We start from the raw sequence: 17,837 nt of genomic DNA on the forward strand, positions 1-17,837 counted from the left end.
CTTCCCTTCCCTTCCCTTCCCTTCCCTTCCCTTCCCTTCCCTTCCCTTCCCTTCCTATCCCTTCCCTTCCCTTCCCTTCCCTTCCCTTCCCTTCCCTTCCCTTCCCTGCCCGTCCCTTCCCTTCCCTCCTTCCCTTCCGTCCCTTCCCTTCCCTTCCTTCCCTTCCCCTTCCCCTTCCCCTTCCCCTTCCCTTCCCCTTCCTTCCCCTTCCCTTCCCTCCCTTCCCCTTCCCCTTCCCCTTCCCCTTCCCCTTCCCCTTCCCCTTCCCTATCCCTTCCCCTTCCCTTCCCCTTCCCCTTCCCTTCCCCTTCCCCTTCCCCTTCCCCTTCCCTCCCCACTGGATCCTGCACCAGAAGCCAAAGTGCTGCAGGTATGAACCAGCTCTGATTCAGCATCAGTGCCCATGGTGTGCACTGATCCAACAAGAGAAGATGTCTTGGGAAAGATCTTGTCCCAGAATGCAAGCTGGGTGCCTTTGGAGTGCCTCATTCCAATGCACAAACTGCAGGACTGACAGGCAGCAAAGAGGGATCTTTTAGTAACAGATCACAGTGATTTACAGGCTCACTAGAAGCAACAACACCAGAAACTTTGAAACCCAACATTTCCCAAGTCTGCTTATGCAACTTGCATACTTTGCTAATCATGTTTCCAACGTTTTGCTGAGCGAGGTGTATTGTCCCTGTGCCCTGTAGCTGTGAGATCCTGCTGAGCAGAGCAACCTTGCAGCTCCGTGAGGCAGCAGCAGCCAGGCTGGCTCAGCCTCTGGAGATCCCACTGCTGCACAGACTTCTGGTGAGGGAGACAATCTTCTGGTTTGATTTTTAATTGAAAAACTGTAATTGTAGCAACACCAGGCCCCAACTTGCATAATGAATAGAGTGTGGACCACTGAAATCTATAGCACAGACTACTCCTGCTTCACCTAATTAAGTTAGAGCTCACAGTTAGGAGTGTTTCCACACGCATATGTAAAGCCTGCTAATGAAAAGGGAAAGGAAACTAACTTTTGTTGTTAGGCTGCAGGAACTTAGGAACCTGCTGAAAAGTCTGGTAGGGTATTTAGCTTTGTGGTTATAGCCTGATTGGTTTTACTTTTAAGCCTAAATGTGGAGGGGGTTTGTTTGGTTGGTTGGGGGTTTTTTTGTTTGTTTGTTTTTTGTTTTGTTTTGTTTTTGTTTAATTTTTCTCTCTTACCATTTGTTTTGCTGCAGTTATACTTTTATAGCCATTTCCCTATCCTTTAGTAATTATGATCATCCTTTTCTGCTCTTCTCTGTGGTTCTATAGTGATGTTTTTCCTTTTCCACCTTCTCTGCTTCCTTACCACCACTGAGAGTAGCAAGTGTATGGGTAAGTGTGCACATGTTTCAGATCTACATCCAGCTCTGTAGAATCCTGGAAATAATTACTCTGAGAAAAACTCTGTTCATCCTCCACAGCAGTTGTGTGGAACACATGAACTTGCCCAGTTTCTGTCACACAGTCCAGCCACTAAGCAGTTATCAGAGGAGGTGTCTAGCACAGATTTTCCAATTTCTGAGTGTGTGGAAGTGTTTCAAGGAACAGCTTCTGTGGAAGAAGTTTTGAGGACTTATCCCTTTGGTGTCTCTTCCTGAGAATGGCAACAAGTCCTCCTGAGACCTCCATCTGCTAAAGTCACTATTCCAAAATGTGGAGGTGGTAAAATTTTGAATTGAGTATTGCAATATTTTTAGCATAGACCAAAAAAAAAAAAAAAAAAAATTGTGATCACGGCCTCATAAGAGACTAAACTGCTTTCCAAGTGGAACTTCCTCTGAAATTGAGGTGGGTAAGACTATGGAAAAGTTTTCCCTAGACAGATGCAATTTTAGGAGAAAAAGCAGGCACCTGAGCATATGACCTTACCAAGGAAAGCCTCAAAAAATACTTCTCTTGAATATTGGTAGTGCAAGTAGCTCCACCTAGAATAGGTACAAAAATACAGATGTGCACACTCTTCCTAAGTGCCTAGGTAATTATAACATCACTTTTGTCATCTTGTTCCTTTTCCTTCCTAGCTGGTGCTATTGTTATCTGCTGCATAGTTGGCATGATGACTCAGATGATAGAATTATCATCTGGAAATTATATATACATGGAACACTGAGGCCCAAGAATGCAAATTCTTCTGGGCAAACAATCTAGAGTTTAGGGCTTTTTTGTATTTATTCTGTCAAGCACTAGATTGTTATGCCTAAGAATAGAAGTTTTGTATTAGAACTACTGCTTTTAAGCTGAACCTCAAAACAAATTGTGCTTTAGTTCAAGGTTTGAACTTGCTGCTGAAAAGAAAATCAACAGTGCAATTTTCTTTATCAGAAGCAACTACATCTACCTATGGCTTTAAGTGTACTATAAGAAGCTTAACAGAGTATCAAACAAGTGGAGTTTTCCACTGTAGTTTTTGTCCTCATTTGCTCTGGTAATCATTCAAGCTTAGCAACATTGGTTAAATTCAGATACAGGTCAACTGTATTTTGATGAAGTTCAAGGAAATGGGTGCAGCTGATTGAGCAATACCATAAAAAAATAAATTTATAGAGAAAAAATGTATGATGCCTCTCCTGATCAATGTGATCATATTTTGCTTTTCATCTGATTCAGTACCAGGTTTCTATATATGGATTAAACTCTCTTTCTGAAAATTCTAGCTAGATGGTAAGTAATTTGCCTTATTGGAAAATCTTTTGTTAAGAAATATCTTCTGTGATGTTAGATACATATATCACCTCTTTTCCACAAGTAAACAGATAAAATTCAGGGTTTTATGAGTGATCACCCTGTATAAAGTCATTTTAATTTGTTTATAATGTATCTGCAGCACGACAATAAAAGTGGAGTTAAAAGTTGCCAAATTGGTGGCTATTAAATTAATAGTAATGGGACATGAAACAAGCTTATAGGAATCAGGCCAAATGTTAGTACAAAGCCATGCATACAGAAACAACTGTTTTGAAGTGACCAGGACCTTGGCTGCTCTGATCTGGACACTGTAAAAGGCCTGACTGACAGAAAATGCTCAGAGCTTAACTGTGAAAAAATAATTTTATTCTATTTATTTCAATGCAGACTTGAATCAGCTAAAATCACAAGTCATTGAAACAGGCTGAGATTTTTTTTTTCTCTTTGTGATAAACATTATGATAGACTCTGAAAGCTGAATAGCAGTAGGCTGTACCAATCTACAGTTTCACACTGAACTGCTTCTTGCTGCTTGAGTTTAGACTCCCTGAAATGTGTATTGAATGTTTGGGGGCACGCAAAGAAAAGGAGGCAGAAGCTGGCCTTAAGAAACTCCTGTAGGATGCATCCACTGTCATTCTGTTCCAGACTCCTGGCACCTCCTGGAGAGGCTCCATCATATCTGATGACTGGTGGAGTACAGAGCATGTAATGAAGTCATATTTGATCATCACTTATTAAAACAGCTGTCTGAGGTCATAAATACAACGAGCTGTTTTCATCACCAGGAGCACTCCCAGAAGTGTGAAGGTGATGATTAACACTGTATCTCTAGTTTTGCTTATATCTTCAACCTTGTGGCAGATGCTTGTCTCTGGGGTTGTTTAAAAACCATCAGAAAATGTCTTAATCACTGGCTACCCCTGCAAGAACTTTGGTGGCTTCCACATCGATCTGACATACGGAGTGCTCCTGAGGCAAACATGAAGACAGGCTTTTTTTATTGATTAGCCAGATTGTCTAGCCTTCCTGTTTTGTCTCCTCGTTGGCAATTAAGAGAGAAATCCATTGAGGGAGTGGTGGCAGTGAACCTTCCCCTCTGATACTTTAACCAGGCCTCTTAGTTAATTTGAGAAATTGTTCTGCATCGACCTTGCTTTGAAGCAGGATTCCATCCTATGGCCCCATCACTAGTACATATACATCTTCCTCTTAGGAAGCAGGCTTCTTCTAACCACAGCATCTTTTGTTTCTTATTTACAATCCAAACCTATCACTGATTCCAGTAATCTTTCCTGCCATGACCTGTCATTTTCTTGAGGGAAAACCTGGGTGGGTTTTCTTTGTTTTTTTTTTTTTTTTTTTTTTAACCAAGATAATTAATATTAAAACAAGGAATAGCAATCTAGGACCTTTGAGGGACAAGGGAGGCCAATTTTTGATGTGTTTTTAACATCCAGATAGGAAAGAGGCCACAGTGTTCCCCAGCCTGAAACTAAGACTGAACCTAAAATAGAACCCGACCATCCATTTTGGTGACTCAACTAAACTATGTGGATTAGCTTTCCACAACCTAAAATATGATTGTGCAGGTTAGGATAGTGATTGTTTATTCCAGAACACAGCATTTGGATGTTCTCATACACATGTGACTCCTTTAGTGTCTGAGCAAAGGAAAAACTGTACTTGGATAATGAGAAATGAAGCATTTCCTCACCTCTTCCCCAGTAATCACTAATTTAATGCTCTATTCCAAATGAATGCGTTAATCCTTTATCTCCATCTTCCCCATCTCTGCTTTTTGTCTCATGGAAGGCCAGAACTTGCTTGTCCTTCCCAATGTGAAAGTGATATTTTAGACTTGGAACCATTTAGATAAATAATTGGGATTGTTCATAGTTTATGTCACCATGACTTCACTGCAACTCTGGGATGAAGGGCAAAAGAACTTGGCTGGGGCAGAGGGGATGCCCTGGCCTTGGGGCACCAGCACAAGCTGGACCTGGGGCTGAGCACCCTCCAGACCTGACAACTCTTCCCCCTCTTATGCACACGCATTCAGTTTTGTGTGTGGATGATTCACCTTCCTCCTGTGTACGAGTTAAAAGCAAAAATTTTGTCTTTAAAATAATCCTTGAGATTTGGTAAATGGAGGTGCCAGGGAAGCTCTGTGTGAGCAGAAGTATGATTTAGCATCTGTTCTCCTTGTTAGAAAGTGCCCCGTTGTACTCAGGGTGCCAAGGAGGATTTGGCAGGGGGGAAAGGTTTGACTCACCCAGGTGCCATCCCCATCAGCACGGAGCATTTACAAACCTGGCATCTTCTCTCTCCATCTCCAAATCACAGCACAGAGTGAAACGCAGTGATACGAAAGATTAGTCTTCATTCGGCAAAGTAATTGCCAAATTAAATGATGCCAGATGGAAAAACTAAAGGCCACGGTGTCAGGAGTCTGTCCTTAGCCCTGGGCTTTAGAAAGAGGTAAATACACAGATCTCAGCTGGTGCTGCAGGAGGTACGTGTCCGGCAGAAAGCCGGCGCTCGGACTGTGCCGAATCGATACCTGCTATCGAAGGGAGCAGCGCACAGCGCTAGGACCAACCCAGTGTTATTAGAAAATGATATATTGCACATTAGGATGGATAATTCATGTCGCCTTCATCGGCTCAGACCGTCGTGAAAATCCATAAATCATTTTCTCGTTCATGTATCGCCTAAGTGCGATTTGTCACTCGGCATTAGCGGGAGGGCGGCCGCGGATCCCTGCCGCTTCCCAGGCACTGCTCGGAGACCCAAAATGGAGACCAGCTGCGCTTGGAATCGCGGGGGCAGATCGGATCCCCGGGTTGCGGGCCCCCCCGGGAGGGCGGGAGGCGGCTCCCCCCACGCCTATACACGTGTGTGGATATAAATATGTGTGTGTTCCCGCGTGGCTGCTGCTGCCCCCCGGATCACGCCGTCTCCGCAGGAGCCTCGCGTGGGTGTCGCGCCTCGAGCGCGCGTGGGGAGCGCCCCGAACCCGGGGATGTGTCCCCCCCTCCCGCCTCCGGGGCTTCCTCCGGCCCGCAGAGGCGGGCACGGACACGGACACGGACGGGCTCGGTCTCCCGGGTTTCGCCCGGGCCGCCCGCGTTCCTCGAAGGCAGGAGAGGTGGCCGCTCCGGGGGTTCCGGCGGCGGGGAGAGGAGGGCTAGAGCCGGGCTGCCCCGGGTCGCGTTCAGTGCCGGGCAGCGGCCGCTTCCCTATGGGCATCCACCGGTCCCCTGGGCAGGAGAGGCACGATCTCCGCTGGCCGCGCCTGGAGCTGGCGGCAGCGGACTGGCAAGGGAGCGGCGGCGCTTCTGCATGGGAAGGGAAGGCAGCGAGGTCCCCGTCCTCATCCAACGGGAAGCGAGAGCAGCCGGGGCATTCTGACGAAATTTTTCAATATTTCTGCAAAACACCCACCGGAATCGCCCCGCCGACTGTGCCCCGCGCTGCCACAGAGCCGAGGGGTGGGGAGGGAGCCACGCAGTAGGGGAGAACAGGATGCAATTTGGGGGAGAGTGAGCATCTCCCTGCCTGCCGCGCCGGCTGCCGCTTCCCTCCCGCAAAGAGGAAGCGCCGCTTGCCGCAACCACACAGCCGGCCCGGGGAGCGCGGCGCTGGGCGGAGAGGGGCGGCAGGGCCGGGCGCGGACGCCCGTCCCGGAGCGGAGCGGGGCGCGCTGTGTGCCCCGCGGGGCGGCGGCGGCGGCGCTGCCGGGCGCAGTGCGGCGCTGGGGGCGCTGGGGGGCGCCCGCCGCCCGCCACAGCGGCCGCGCAGCCGGGGGAGGGGCGGGGCGGGGGCGCGCCCGCGGCTCCGGGCGCTGGAGCCCGCGGGGGGCTCGGCTTTGGACATGGCAGAATGGCTGGGATTGCTAGGGATTCCTAGGGAGCCTCAAAGCTGGCTGGTTCCAGCCCCTCCTGCCATGGGCAGGGACGTCTTGCACCTGAACGGGTTGCTGCAAGCCCCGTCCAGCCTGGCCTTGAATACTTCCAAGGATGGGGCATCCACAGCTTCTCGGGGAAAGCTGTGCCGGGGCCTCGGCATCCTAATGTGGATTCCTGCTTTTCCGCAGGAAGAACGCACCTGTAGTTCATTGAGATGTGCGGACGGAGCCGCTGCTGAGTGATGGATTAGTGATGGGGTTAGAGCAGGAGGTGCAGGTCCCTGCTTTGTGCTGCTGTTCAAGAACAGTAACACTCTAGAGGGGGAGAAACCCTCCACAAGAACTATAAGTATTGTATTCTTTTACTTTATTCATTCGGCAGCCTGAGGGACGCGGATCTCTCAGCCAGCACTGACAGCCGGCACCGGAGCGTTTCCCTTGGATTCCTCTGGTTATCCCTGAGAGAATATCCCACTCCAGGGATATCTGCCCCACCACCCTGAGCACCCAATGACAAGCAGCATTCCTCCTTTTCCCTCTTCCACCGCCCCTGACGGTCTCCTGTTGCACCAGCGGAAATTCCAAAATGGAAATAGGAAAATACTGGCGCAAGCTCGTGGTACTTTAAATTGGCCGGAGCTGCAAACACTGCACGGGTAAATGACGGAAAGTTGCGCTCTCTCCACTGTGGAACACACCAAGGGGCGGGGAAGGGGAAAGGAACAACAACAACCACCGCAAGTTTCCCTTTGTTTACGCTTTTTTTTTTTTTTTTTTCCAAGAAGCTCCACTGGAAAGGAAAGTTGGTGGCGGCTCCGTGGAAACTCCCTCTCCAAGGAGCGGGGCTTGTTGACGTGTGCGTGTGCCAGGCACGAGCGGCGATCTCCCCATTCAGCGGCCGCGGCGGGGGAACCATCACCCGGGGAGGGGAGAGAGGCAGGGAAGGAGGGAATGAGGCAGGGAAGGAGGGAAGCGGGCAGGGATCCGCGGGCAGGGAGCGCTGAGGCGACCGGCGAGCGCTCTGCCCGCCTCGCCCGCCCAGCCGGCGCGCGGCCCGGCCCGGCCGTGACGCAGCGCACTCGACGCGCGACGCGGCCAATGGGACGCCGCCCCCGGGGGCGGTGCTGGGCGCCGATTGGTTGGCAGGAGCCGGGCGCTGCGCAAAAACAGCGGAGCCGAGCGCTGCCCGCTCAGAAACTGCTGGCAGAGATCTGGGGAGCGGAGCCGGGACGGGAGCGCAGCGGCAGCACAGCGGCGGCACACACAGACACGGGGGCTAGGCGAAAAAGCAGCAAGAGAGGAAAAAAAAAATCCCCACCGCGATCGGCACCGCCGTAAAAGCAGGGTGATGATGATGAACGTACTCGTAGCAATAAGAGAAGAAAAGGAAAGACCTTTGACAGACGAGAGAGAAATCTAAAATCTATAAATTAAAAAAAAAAAAAAGAAAAAGAAAAAAAATAGAGGAAATACCAGGGACATCGGGGAATGAAAGTTTTGGGTAGCTAAGCTGCTCTCTGCCTTTTTTTTTTTTTAATATGAAATCTTTTTGCGGGTAATTTTTTTTTTTTAATTTCGCGGTTTTCTGCCTTTTCCTTCCATCCAAAGAGGGCATGCCCGCCGGCTGTTCCAGCAGCATCTACCCTCCAACTCCCACCAGGAAGACAAACCGAGGACAATCTTGAAATACAAAAATTTCCTCCTTGGAATTTGCTGCTGCTGCTGTCTCCGCCGCCACTGCTGCTGCCGCGGTGCAGTGCCAAGACTCTCGGAATAAATAAAAGAGGGCTACAGTGTGTCTCTAGCTACAGCCGGCTAATAGCTATTTTAGTTGGCCGTACATTTCGAAGATCACAGATGAAGTGGGGACGCCTGTCTTCTTCGTTTGGTCAGCGTGTGAAACAATAATCCCCGTAACAAAAAGGAGGGAGATGGGGGAGAAAAAAAATCCTAACATGAATCAGAAGAAATAGTATCTAGCATCCCCCTCAGCCCCCCAAACCAACCTCTTCCCCCCTCCCTTCCCCCGATCCCTCTCTCTCTCCATACGCTTGCAGGCGCGGACACGCGCGCGCGCACACAGACACACAGACACGCACACACACTGTACTGTGTATTTTCGGAGGAGGAGGTGGCTTTTGGAAGAGGAGGTAGCGGTGGTGTCGGGGAGGGGGGAATCTCTTTCCCCGTCTGGAGATGGTTGTGCTATTCCTCTTTGCCTTGCTCTTGATGGTGGAGGGGGCTTTTTGCCAGCTCCATTACACGGTGCAGGAAGAGCAGGAGCATGGCACGTTCGTGGGGAATATCGCCGAGGACCTGGGCTTGGACATTACAAAACTTTCGGCTCGGCGCTTCCAGACGGCGCCCAACTCCCGCAGCCCTTACCTGGAGCTTAACCTAGAAACCGGGGTACTCTACGTGAACGAGAAGATCGACCGGGAGCAGATCTGCAAGCAGAGCCCCTCCTGCCTGCTGCACCTGGAGGTCTTCCTGGAGAACCCCCTGGAGCTGTTCCGCGTGGAGATCGAGGTGCTAGACATCAACGACAACCCGCCCTCCTTCCCGGAGCCCGACCTGACCGTGGAGATCTCGGAGAGCGCCACGCCGGGCACCCGCTTCCCGCTGGAGAGCGCCTTCGACCCCGACGTGGGCACCAACTCCCTGCGCACCTACGAGATCACCCCCAACAGCTACTTCTCCCTCGACGTGCAGACGCAGGGTGACGGGAACCGCTTCGCCGAGCTGGTGCTGGACCAGCCGCTGGACCGGGAGCAGCAGGCGGTGCACCGCTACGTGCTGACGGCGGTGGACGGCGGGCAGCCCCAGCAGCGCACCGGCACCGCCCTGCTCACCGTCAGGGTGCTGGACTCCAACGACAACGTCCCCGCCTTCGAGCAGCCCGTCTACACCGTGTCGCTGCCGGAGAACTCGCCGCCGGGCACCCTGGTGCTGCAGCTGAACGCCACGGACCCCGACGAGGGGCAGAACGGCGAGATCATCTACTCCTTCAGCAGCCACATCTCGGCCCGCGCCCGGGAGCTCTTCGGCATCGCGCCGCGCACCGGGCGCCTGGAGGTGAGCGGCGAGCTGGACTACGAGGAGAGCAGCGTGTACCAGGTGTACGTGCAAGCCAAGGACCTGGGGCCCAACGCCGTGCCCGCGCACTGCAAAGTGCTGGTGCGGGTGCTGGACGCCAACGACAACGCGCCCGAGATCAGCTTCTCCACCGTCAAGGAGGCGGTGAGCGAGGCGGCGGCTCCGGGCACCGTGGTGGCCCTTTTCAGCGTCTCGGACCGCGACTCGGAGGAGAACGGGCAGGTGCAGTGCGAGCTGCTGCAGGGCGACGCGCCCTTCCGCCTCAAGAGCTCCTTCAAGAACTACTACACCATCGTCACCGAGGGGCCGCTGGATCGCGAGCAGCCGGGCGGCGACGCCTACACGCTGACCGTCGTGGCCCGGGACCACGGCGAGCCGCCGCTCAGCACCAGCAAGTCCATCCAGGTGCGGGTGAGCGACGTGAACGACAACGCGCCGCGCTTCAGCCAGCCCGTGTACCAGGTGTACGTGAGCGAGAACAACGTGCCCGGAGCCTACATCTACGCCGTCAGCGCCACCGACCGCGACCAGGGCGCCAACGCCCGCCTCGCCTACTCCATCCTGGAGAGCCAGATCCAGGGCATGTCCGTCTTCACCTACGTCTCCATCAACTCCGAGAACGGGTTTCTCTACGCCCTCCGCTCCTTCGACTACGAGCAGCTCAAAGAGTTCAGCTTCCAGGTGGAGGCCCGCGACGCGGGCGAGGAGCCGCAGCCGCTGGCCGGCAACGCCACCGTCCACATCATCGTGGTGGACCAGAACGACAACGCCCCCGCCATCGTCAGCCCCCTGCCCGGCCGCAACGGCACCCCGGCACGGGAGGCGCTGCCCCGCGGCGCCGAGCCGGGGTACCTGGTCAGCCGGGTGGCGGCGGTGGACGCCGACGACGGCGAGAACGCCCGCCTCACCTACAGCATCGCGCGGGGCAACGAGGCCGGGCTCTTCCGCATGGACTGGCGCTCCGGGGAGCTGCGGACGGCCCGCAGGGTGCCGGCCAAGCGCGACCCGCAGCGCCCCTACGAGCTGGTCATCGAGGTGCGCGACCACGGGCAGCCGCCGCTCTCCTCCACCGCCGCCGTGCAGGTGGTGCTGGTGGACGGCGCGGGCGAGCGCTCCGGCGGCGGCGGGGGCCCGGCCGCGGGCACCGGGGCGGGGGGAGGCGGCGGAGGCTCCGGCGAGCATCGCCCCAGCCGCTCCGGGGGGGATAACTCGCTTGACCTCACCCTCATCCTCATCATCGCCCTGGGCTCCGTCTCCTTCATCTTCCTGCTGGCCATGATCGTCCTGGCGGTGCGCTGCCAGAAGGAGAAGAAGCTCAATATCTACACCTGCCTGGCCAGCGACTGCTGTCTGGGCTGCTGCTGTTGCTGCCCCTGCTGCAGCCGGCAGGCGCGGGCCCGCAAGAAGAAGCTCAGCAAGTCGGACATCATGCTGGTGCAGAGCTCCAACGTGCCGAGCAACCCCGCACAGGTGCCGGTGGAGGAGTCGGGCAGCTTCGGCTCCCACCACCACAACCAGAACTACTGCTACCAAGTCTGCCTCACCCCCGAGTCCGCCAAGACCGACCTGATGTTCCTCAAGCCCTGTAGCCCCTCTCGCAGCACCGACGCCGAGCACAACCCCTGCGGGGCCATCGTTACCGGCTACGCCGACCAGCAGCCCGACATCATCTCCAACGGCAGCATTTTGTCCAGCGAGGTAAGGACCGGCATCCCCCGGCATCCCGCATCCCCCCAGCCCCCGCAGACTTCATCCCCGAGCATCCTTCCTGAAGCTCCCGCTCCTCCTCCTCTCCCGTCGCGAAAGGCGTTTTGCATTCCCAATCCTGCTTCTTTCTCCTTTCATCCGTCCGCTGTCTCTCCCCGCTTTGCCCTCTCCTCTTTGGGAGGCTTTAGCGACAGGCGGAGGTCTCAGAGGCAGTTGCGGGGTAGACACACACACACACCGCTGGCTCCCTCCCGCTCGGGCTGAGCAGCTGTTGCAGCCAAGCGTGTTCCCCCTGAGTCCCCCTCCCACTCCCCCTTCCGTGCTTCTGAAGGAATCTGGCCCCGGCTGGGCAGCATCGGGGCGCAGAGATGCCCCCGAGGCTGCGGTAGCTGTGAGTGGATTGCCTGTGGGTTGGGAGATGGGGGGGTTACAGCTCTCTGCAGAATCTCTCCGCTTGACAAGGCTGAAGTGACGCGGGGTGTAATCACAGGATGCTCTGGAGCAAGGCTTTAAACCTGTGTCTTTTTCTGTCCTGAAGTCTTTTCATGTGCAAGTAAGGCTTTGGGGGAAACCCCCTCTGGGATTGTGACAATCATTGTAGTTAGCAGGAGCTTTAATTAATTTGTGAAATAGGGTTTCTGACTTTTCTTGACTCTGTCTGCATAGCTCTTTATAACCCCAAAGTTTGCAAAGAGCAGCAAGAAAGAGTTTCTGTAAAATTGTGTGCTAAGACTTAATGTCCCCTGCAATCTTGCCTATGTTGTGTTACCTGGTGTGCAGAGAATTTTTACTGAAGCATTTACCATGCCATATCACTCCCCCATTAATCATTTTGTGCTGGGTTAGCTCATATATATTGTCAGCACCTCCCTGCCTGTGCACTAGTGAAAACCCCACATTCTCTCTTACCCTACTGAAACCTGAGTGTTGTCCAGTCTGACAAAGGTGGTTTGAATGGTGTATTCTAAGGCATTAAGTTCTGCAGTGAAATTTCTAATATTCAATTGTAATACTGACTTTGCCTCAAAATGTCTACAGAACTCTTGGCTTCTGCTGCCTTTTTAATGACTTGAGGGTATCTCAATGTTTTTTTTTTTCTTTATGGTGCAATACCAGTACCATCTGAGTAGTCCACAACTCTAGAAATAGTTATGCTAATTTTTTGTGGGAGTCCTTGTGATGCTCAACAGTGTGCACTGTGAGAAAACGTCAGAGTCTTGTCTCAAGGAACTCCAGAAAAAATCCCTTGTGCCTTCCCATCTGTGTGACTAAGAGCTGATTTTTTTCCCCCCTTACATTCTAGAAACAGATTTTGCAGGCCTACTTGCAGCTAAGCATTACCATTTATAGTGACTGTGGTGAGCTGCTCCCTTTTGTATTTTCTGCTGCTGGTTACAGAAATATCAAGAGTTAAAATATCTCCCAATACTTTGTTTTCTCCTAGACAAAGCATCAGCGTGCTGAGCTCAGTTATCTAGTTGACAGACCCCGACGAGTAAACAGGTAGGAGCTCTGGAGCCCTGGTTTCCTCATGCATGCTTTAGCAAGTCTGAATGCTGTGCAGAAATGTATTTACTACAGATGTAACTGGGTAGTAAAGCAGTGGGAAGTCGAATGGATGTAGATGCACTATATAAGTTTGAATTACGGCTTTTCTAAACTGGTTTCCAAACTGACTGAAAAGAGAACAAAATCTCGGTTTGTGTTAGTCTAAAACGTGCTTCAAATACTTAATAACATGCTTCTGTAGGGTCTCCCAGAAAACATTGTCTCACTGAGCTAAAGTTCAGCTACCCAGCTTAAAGAAAATGCTACCAAATCACTTTTACGGACTACATGAAAGCCAGGAGGAGTAATAACCCTTGCTGGCCCCTTGCAAGGTCTGAAAATTGCTCGTTTTGTTCAGGGTGGGCAGGGCACCTCGGTGGAAGCCGTGCAGCAGGCAGGAGTGGTGGTGGGTGGGGGGGAATGCAGCGCCATGTTTGGCCATGTGATGGCGGAAGAATGTTTTATGAGCTCCTCTTTCATGTTTATTCTAATGTAAAGATGTTTCTGTGTCTAGTTCTGCATTCCAGGAAGCAGACATAGTAAGCTCTAAGGACAGTGGTCATGGAGACAGTGAGCAAGGAGACAGTGATCATGATGCCACTAATCGAGGTCAATCCTCTGGTAAGTCTGATAAGAGAATGGAAATATTGGATCTTTAAGTAGGGAGACTAGAAGGAACAGTTACTTATAGGAATATAATACAAGAGAGGCATAAATGAGGTGAGCATATTTATTTTTTGGGAGGCTGGCTTTACATCAGCTTGCTGCTACAGTTGCCTGGACAAGGAGGCAGTTTTGAACCTCTTTTGGTCTCGGGGCAGGATTTATTTTAGTCACGTGGTTGGGGATGGGAATTGGTGTGTTATACTGTATCATTCACTGTAGGAAAACTTCCTGCACATTAAATAAAACAAAGTTATTGGTACATTTTAGAGCACATTTTCTTCTATGGCAGATTTAGAGAATTTCAAAGCATTAAGCAATTCTGTTTAGTAGGCACTTCAGCTGGCACAGCAATGAGAAGTGAAGGAGGAATTCCCAAGGGAAAGAATGAACCCAGTGATTGAATGACAGCCAGACTGTGTGGATTTTTTTTTTAGGGGATCAGCGGAGACACGTTGGGTGCTCTGAATGTGTAATACCTTCGAATTTTGGAGGATTGTCTGTTAATTCAAATTGAGGCACCATATAGTGCAAGTTGTCTCTGTGTTAATAAGATATTATTAAATACATTTTCTTGACAGAGGAAAGAAATGCCTTAAAAGACTATGAATCACTTAGGAAATACACACATTGCAGTGTTATGCCCATATGTAGGGCTTGCTGTCTTAGTTCTCATACTGTCAGTTTGCTTCTGAAAGGAACATTTGTTCAGAGCCTGTGCATTAGAATTCACGCTCACCCTCACACTGCATTTTAGCTACAAATGCTGGGCTTTCTTTCCTACCACAGCCTCCCCAGGTCTGGTACATCTTTGTGCAACACAGTGCTGCCTTTCCCCTTGTTTCCTTTGTGCTCTGTCATGTAAAAAGATTTGCTACAACCATGTCATACAAAATACTGTCAGTTCTTTTTTTTTTTTATTCCCCCCGACCCCCACCAGGGAAGGGGACCCAGTGCTGTCACAGCAGTGCTGCCTCACCCTCCTGCTCTGTTAATGTCCCCTATTTTCTTGCTGCTGTAGTCCCTGTGCCCTTAACGATGGGAAACCCAGGCACCAGGGGAAGAGGAGGCTGCCACAGGGCCTCTTTCTATTGCTGCAAGTCATTAATATGCAGACCTAATGAGACTTGAGAAGAGCCAAGAGTCTCTGGAGCTCCCTGCTTCTTGCAGGGCTTCATGCTAAGTGAACAGAGTGTCTATTTTGTGTCTGGGAACCTGACAACAAACCAGGTCTTGCCAGAAGTTTACATCTGAACACAGAGCCTCTTTCATTTTTGGCCTATATATGGCGTATGATTTATTATTGTTCAAAAAAGCCATGTATTTAGCCTCCCCCCACCCTTTCTTTTGCACTGTTTCTGATGCAGCAATCAGGGCTACTGAGTTATAAAAAGCTCTCTCTCCTCCTGCCCTCCCTGCATTCCTGTTTTGGTTTTTTTTCCTCCTCTTTTACGCATTTTACTGCAGCAGTCATCTCCATGAACATTTCAATCAGCTTAGTCCCTCAACATAATGAACCATAATAACCAAACAGGAGAGAAAAGAATAAACATCTGCAGAAGGGGCTGAATTTGACTGATGGTGGGAATATAATCATAGAGTTGCACATCAACTGAAAGCTATTTTCTTTTAGTTGCATTCTGTGCTGTTATTGTTGTGCCTCTGTTCTTTATGCTTTCCCTCCATTTTAAAAGTAGACTATGAATACTTGTCATATTTGGCATTGATCCTTAGTGGGGTAAATTCTTCTTCATTTCTATTTTATCAAACAGTGGAGAAAAACTGTTCTGTGCTTTTAAATAGTTCCAAATCATTTAAGAATCTGATGTGATTTGTGAACTTCTGTATCTTCAGTGGTGATCACATAGTCAGTGATGAAAGCTGACTATTAGGCTTGGTCTACTCTCAATTAGTAGTTTGAACTGAAAACTCAGAATGCACCAATTTCATATTTTAGTACTGAGATTTAAGAATAATTTGCATGCACCACTTATTTAATGCTAGTCCCAGATAAGTATTTCAATACAGATCTCTGTAGAAGCAGCCTAATCTTCTACACACATTATCTACTGTTCCTCTAAGTTTTGGGCTGAATCATGCTGCCTTAATGCAAACAATGTGCCTTTTTACCTCAGCAATGACAAGGTATTTTGACATAAGTCTTCACTCTTGCAATGAGCTTTTGGGGATAAATTTTATGAGGAAAAAAATGGAACATAAATCTTGTTTGATCTTAAATGGTTAGAGGAAGTATAGAGGGAATGCCTTCTCAATTGCATTGGTCATTCTGATGCTCTATAATAAATTATTTTTAAATTACTGAATGAAAACACACTGATTGATAACATGTCAGCAGTTTGGGCTGGTTTTTTTCCCCGAGATGTTACCTGATACTATGCAGCATCATATTTGTTTTCAAAAGCAGCTAAAAATATTTAATAGGTAATTCACACTGGCAGACAGAACTCATTCCCCACCAGTTTTAGTCAGCAGTGTGTTCTGCTGGCAAAACATCTTTTTACTGTTCAGCACAGGACCTCTGTCACTGGTGAGCAGTCCTGTGGCACAGAAATAGCTATTCTGTAGTAGTCCATTGCAATCCAAGCTGTGGTGTCATGGTCAGTTATTAATTGGGAAGGAAAACATGTAGGATGTAAATCCATCACACTGCCCCAGCTTTATCTTGTAGAATTTAGTGAAAAAATCTGAGCTATGCTGCTCTACATGTCATAAAATGTTTTCTTGGGTTTTGGAATTAGATCATAGTTCACCTTTTCACAAAATGTTTTCTTAAAAGTGATTTATTCATGTTTTAAATGTGCTGAGATGCATGTAAGGGATTATTTTTTTTCCCATTAAGGTAACACAGAAATGCCTCATAATTATCCACATTCTTACCTACCTTAACACTGACAAAGTACTAAAGTACTGTCATCTGCTTTTGGCAGGGAGTGAGATGCTCAAGATCCTAATTTTTTTGTGGATTGAATAGTTATTTCATTGACTGGGTTAGAAATCTGAGTTTTTGAAAAAAAAACAACTTTACAAAGGTGGAGAAGTCAGTGCAGGAGGATTTTGGCAAACAGAGGAGGGGTTCCTCAAACCCTTGGTTCTAATGACCTGTGCTGTCCTTTGAAAATGTTTGAGAGCAAAGCTGCTACTTGTGATGGAGCAAACCCAGCTCACACAACACTTCTACCTCTAACTAACACTCTGCATTTCAGCTGTGTTCTCTAGGAGTAATTCTCAAGCACGAGGTTAGTTTATTTCCCATGGTTGATTAATTTCTTGGCCTCCCTTGTGAAACTGCCAGCTTGGGTGCCAATTAATACTCTGCATGTGTGTACATTTAAATTGTATGATTAGACACCTGTCCTATAAGATTTGGACTTGTGCCATCAATTTATTTCGTATGGTTGCTCACTAGCTACTTGGCTTTCCCAAGCACAGTCCTTCACAGTATCACCCTTTTTTTTCATGGAATTGGCACAGTATCTCAGAGGCACTTCAGGGAAGAATGTCCAAAATGAGGAGCCAAGTAGATGCACTGCCTTGTATATCCTGTAAAATGCACCAAAATATCCTGCTTTGTATATCCTATAAAATGCATTTTTTGATCTGTTTTTGGACAGTTTACTTGGTGACTGGCTGAAACCCGAAATTAGGCTTTTCCTGTTGGATTTTATGAAGGGAACTGGTAAGGGTTTAATGCAAAGGCACAGGGTGAAACACTGGCTCACACCTTTTCAGCACAGATTAGCTGAATGCCAAGAGGGTTCATTATGGCAGAAGAGCTGCAATATTTCAGTGTCCGTAAGGAGAAGAATAAGAGAGGTCAGAAGAAGAATTTCAGTGGTAAAGGGACAGAGAAAACCAGTATTTCCTCTGAGCCTATGCAGACTGACAGCTAAATCCTGTTTTGAAGATCACTTGGGCAAAAAGTCTATCTCAGATAAAGTGAGAGTGAACATGAAAATGGCTTAGAAAAGTGCTTTGACTGAAGCTAAGTGCTACTTCTATTTTTTCTTGTTGTTTGGTTTTTTTTCCCCTCTTCTTCCTTGGCCTGCATGCTTAAAAATGTTCTCATCTCATTGGTCCAGATAGGCCTTTGAAGCTGAGATTTGGAAGAGCTGAATATTGAAGATATTTGAGTCTTTATTCGTGTTCTGATGCAGATGAAGTCAGTTTTATCCAAGGCAGCATACCA

The 17,837-nt window shown here is 49.6% G+C and overlaps 1 protein-coding gene across 5 annotated transcripts in view; it reads left to right on the forward strand.

The window, feature by feature from the left end:
- Window positions 1-6,588: 6,588 nt before the first annotated feature.
- The window catches only part of PCDH10 (protocadherin 10), a 36,152-nt gene continuing 24,903 nt past the window's right edge, over window positions 6,589-17,837 (forward strand). For 2 of the 5 annotated variants that reach the window (XM_030238898.2, XM_030238899.2), the window contains exons 1-3: window positions 7,738-11,410; window positions 12,864-12,922; window positions 13,482-13,588. In XM_030238898.2, coding sequence (XP_030094758.1) covers window positions 8,813-11,410; window positions 12,864-12,922; window positions 13,482-13,588 — 2,764 coding nt within the window. In that variant the 5' untranslated portion in view covers window positions 7,738-8,812. Of the gene's footprint in view, window positions 7,473-7,736; window positions 11,411-12,863; window positions 12,923-13,481; window positions 13,589-17,837 lie in introns of those variants that run through there. The other 3 variants (XM_030238896.2, XM_030238895.2, XM_050973525.1) reach the window with 3 other exon arrangements.

The sequence above is a fragment of the Serinus canaria genome, chromosome 4, assembly GCF_022539315.1.
Source record: "Serinus canaria isolate serCan28SL12 chromosome 4, serCan2020, whole genome shotgun sequence".
Classification (NCBI taxonomy): Eukaryota; Metazoa; Chordata; class Aves; order Passeriformes; family Fringillidae; genus Serinus; species Serinus canaria.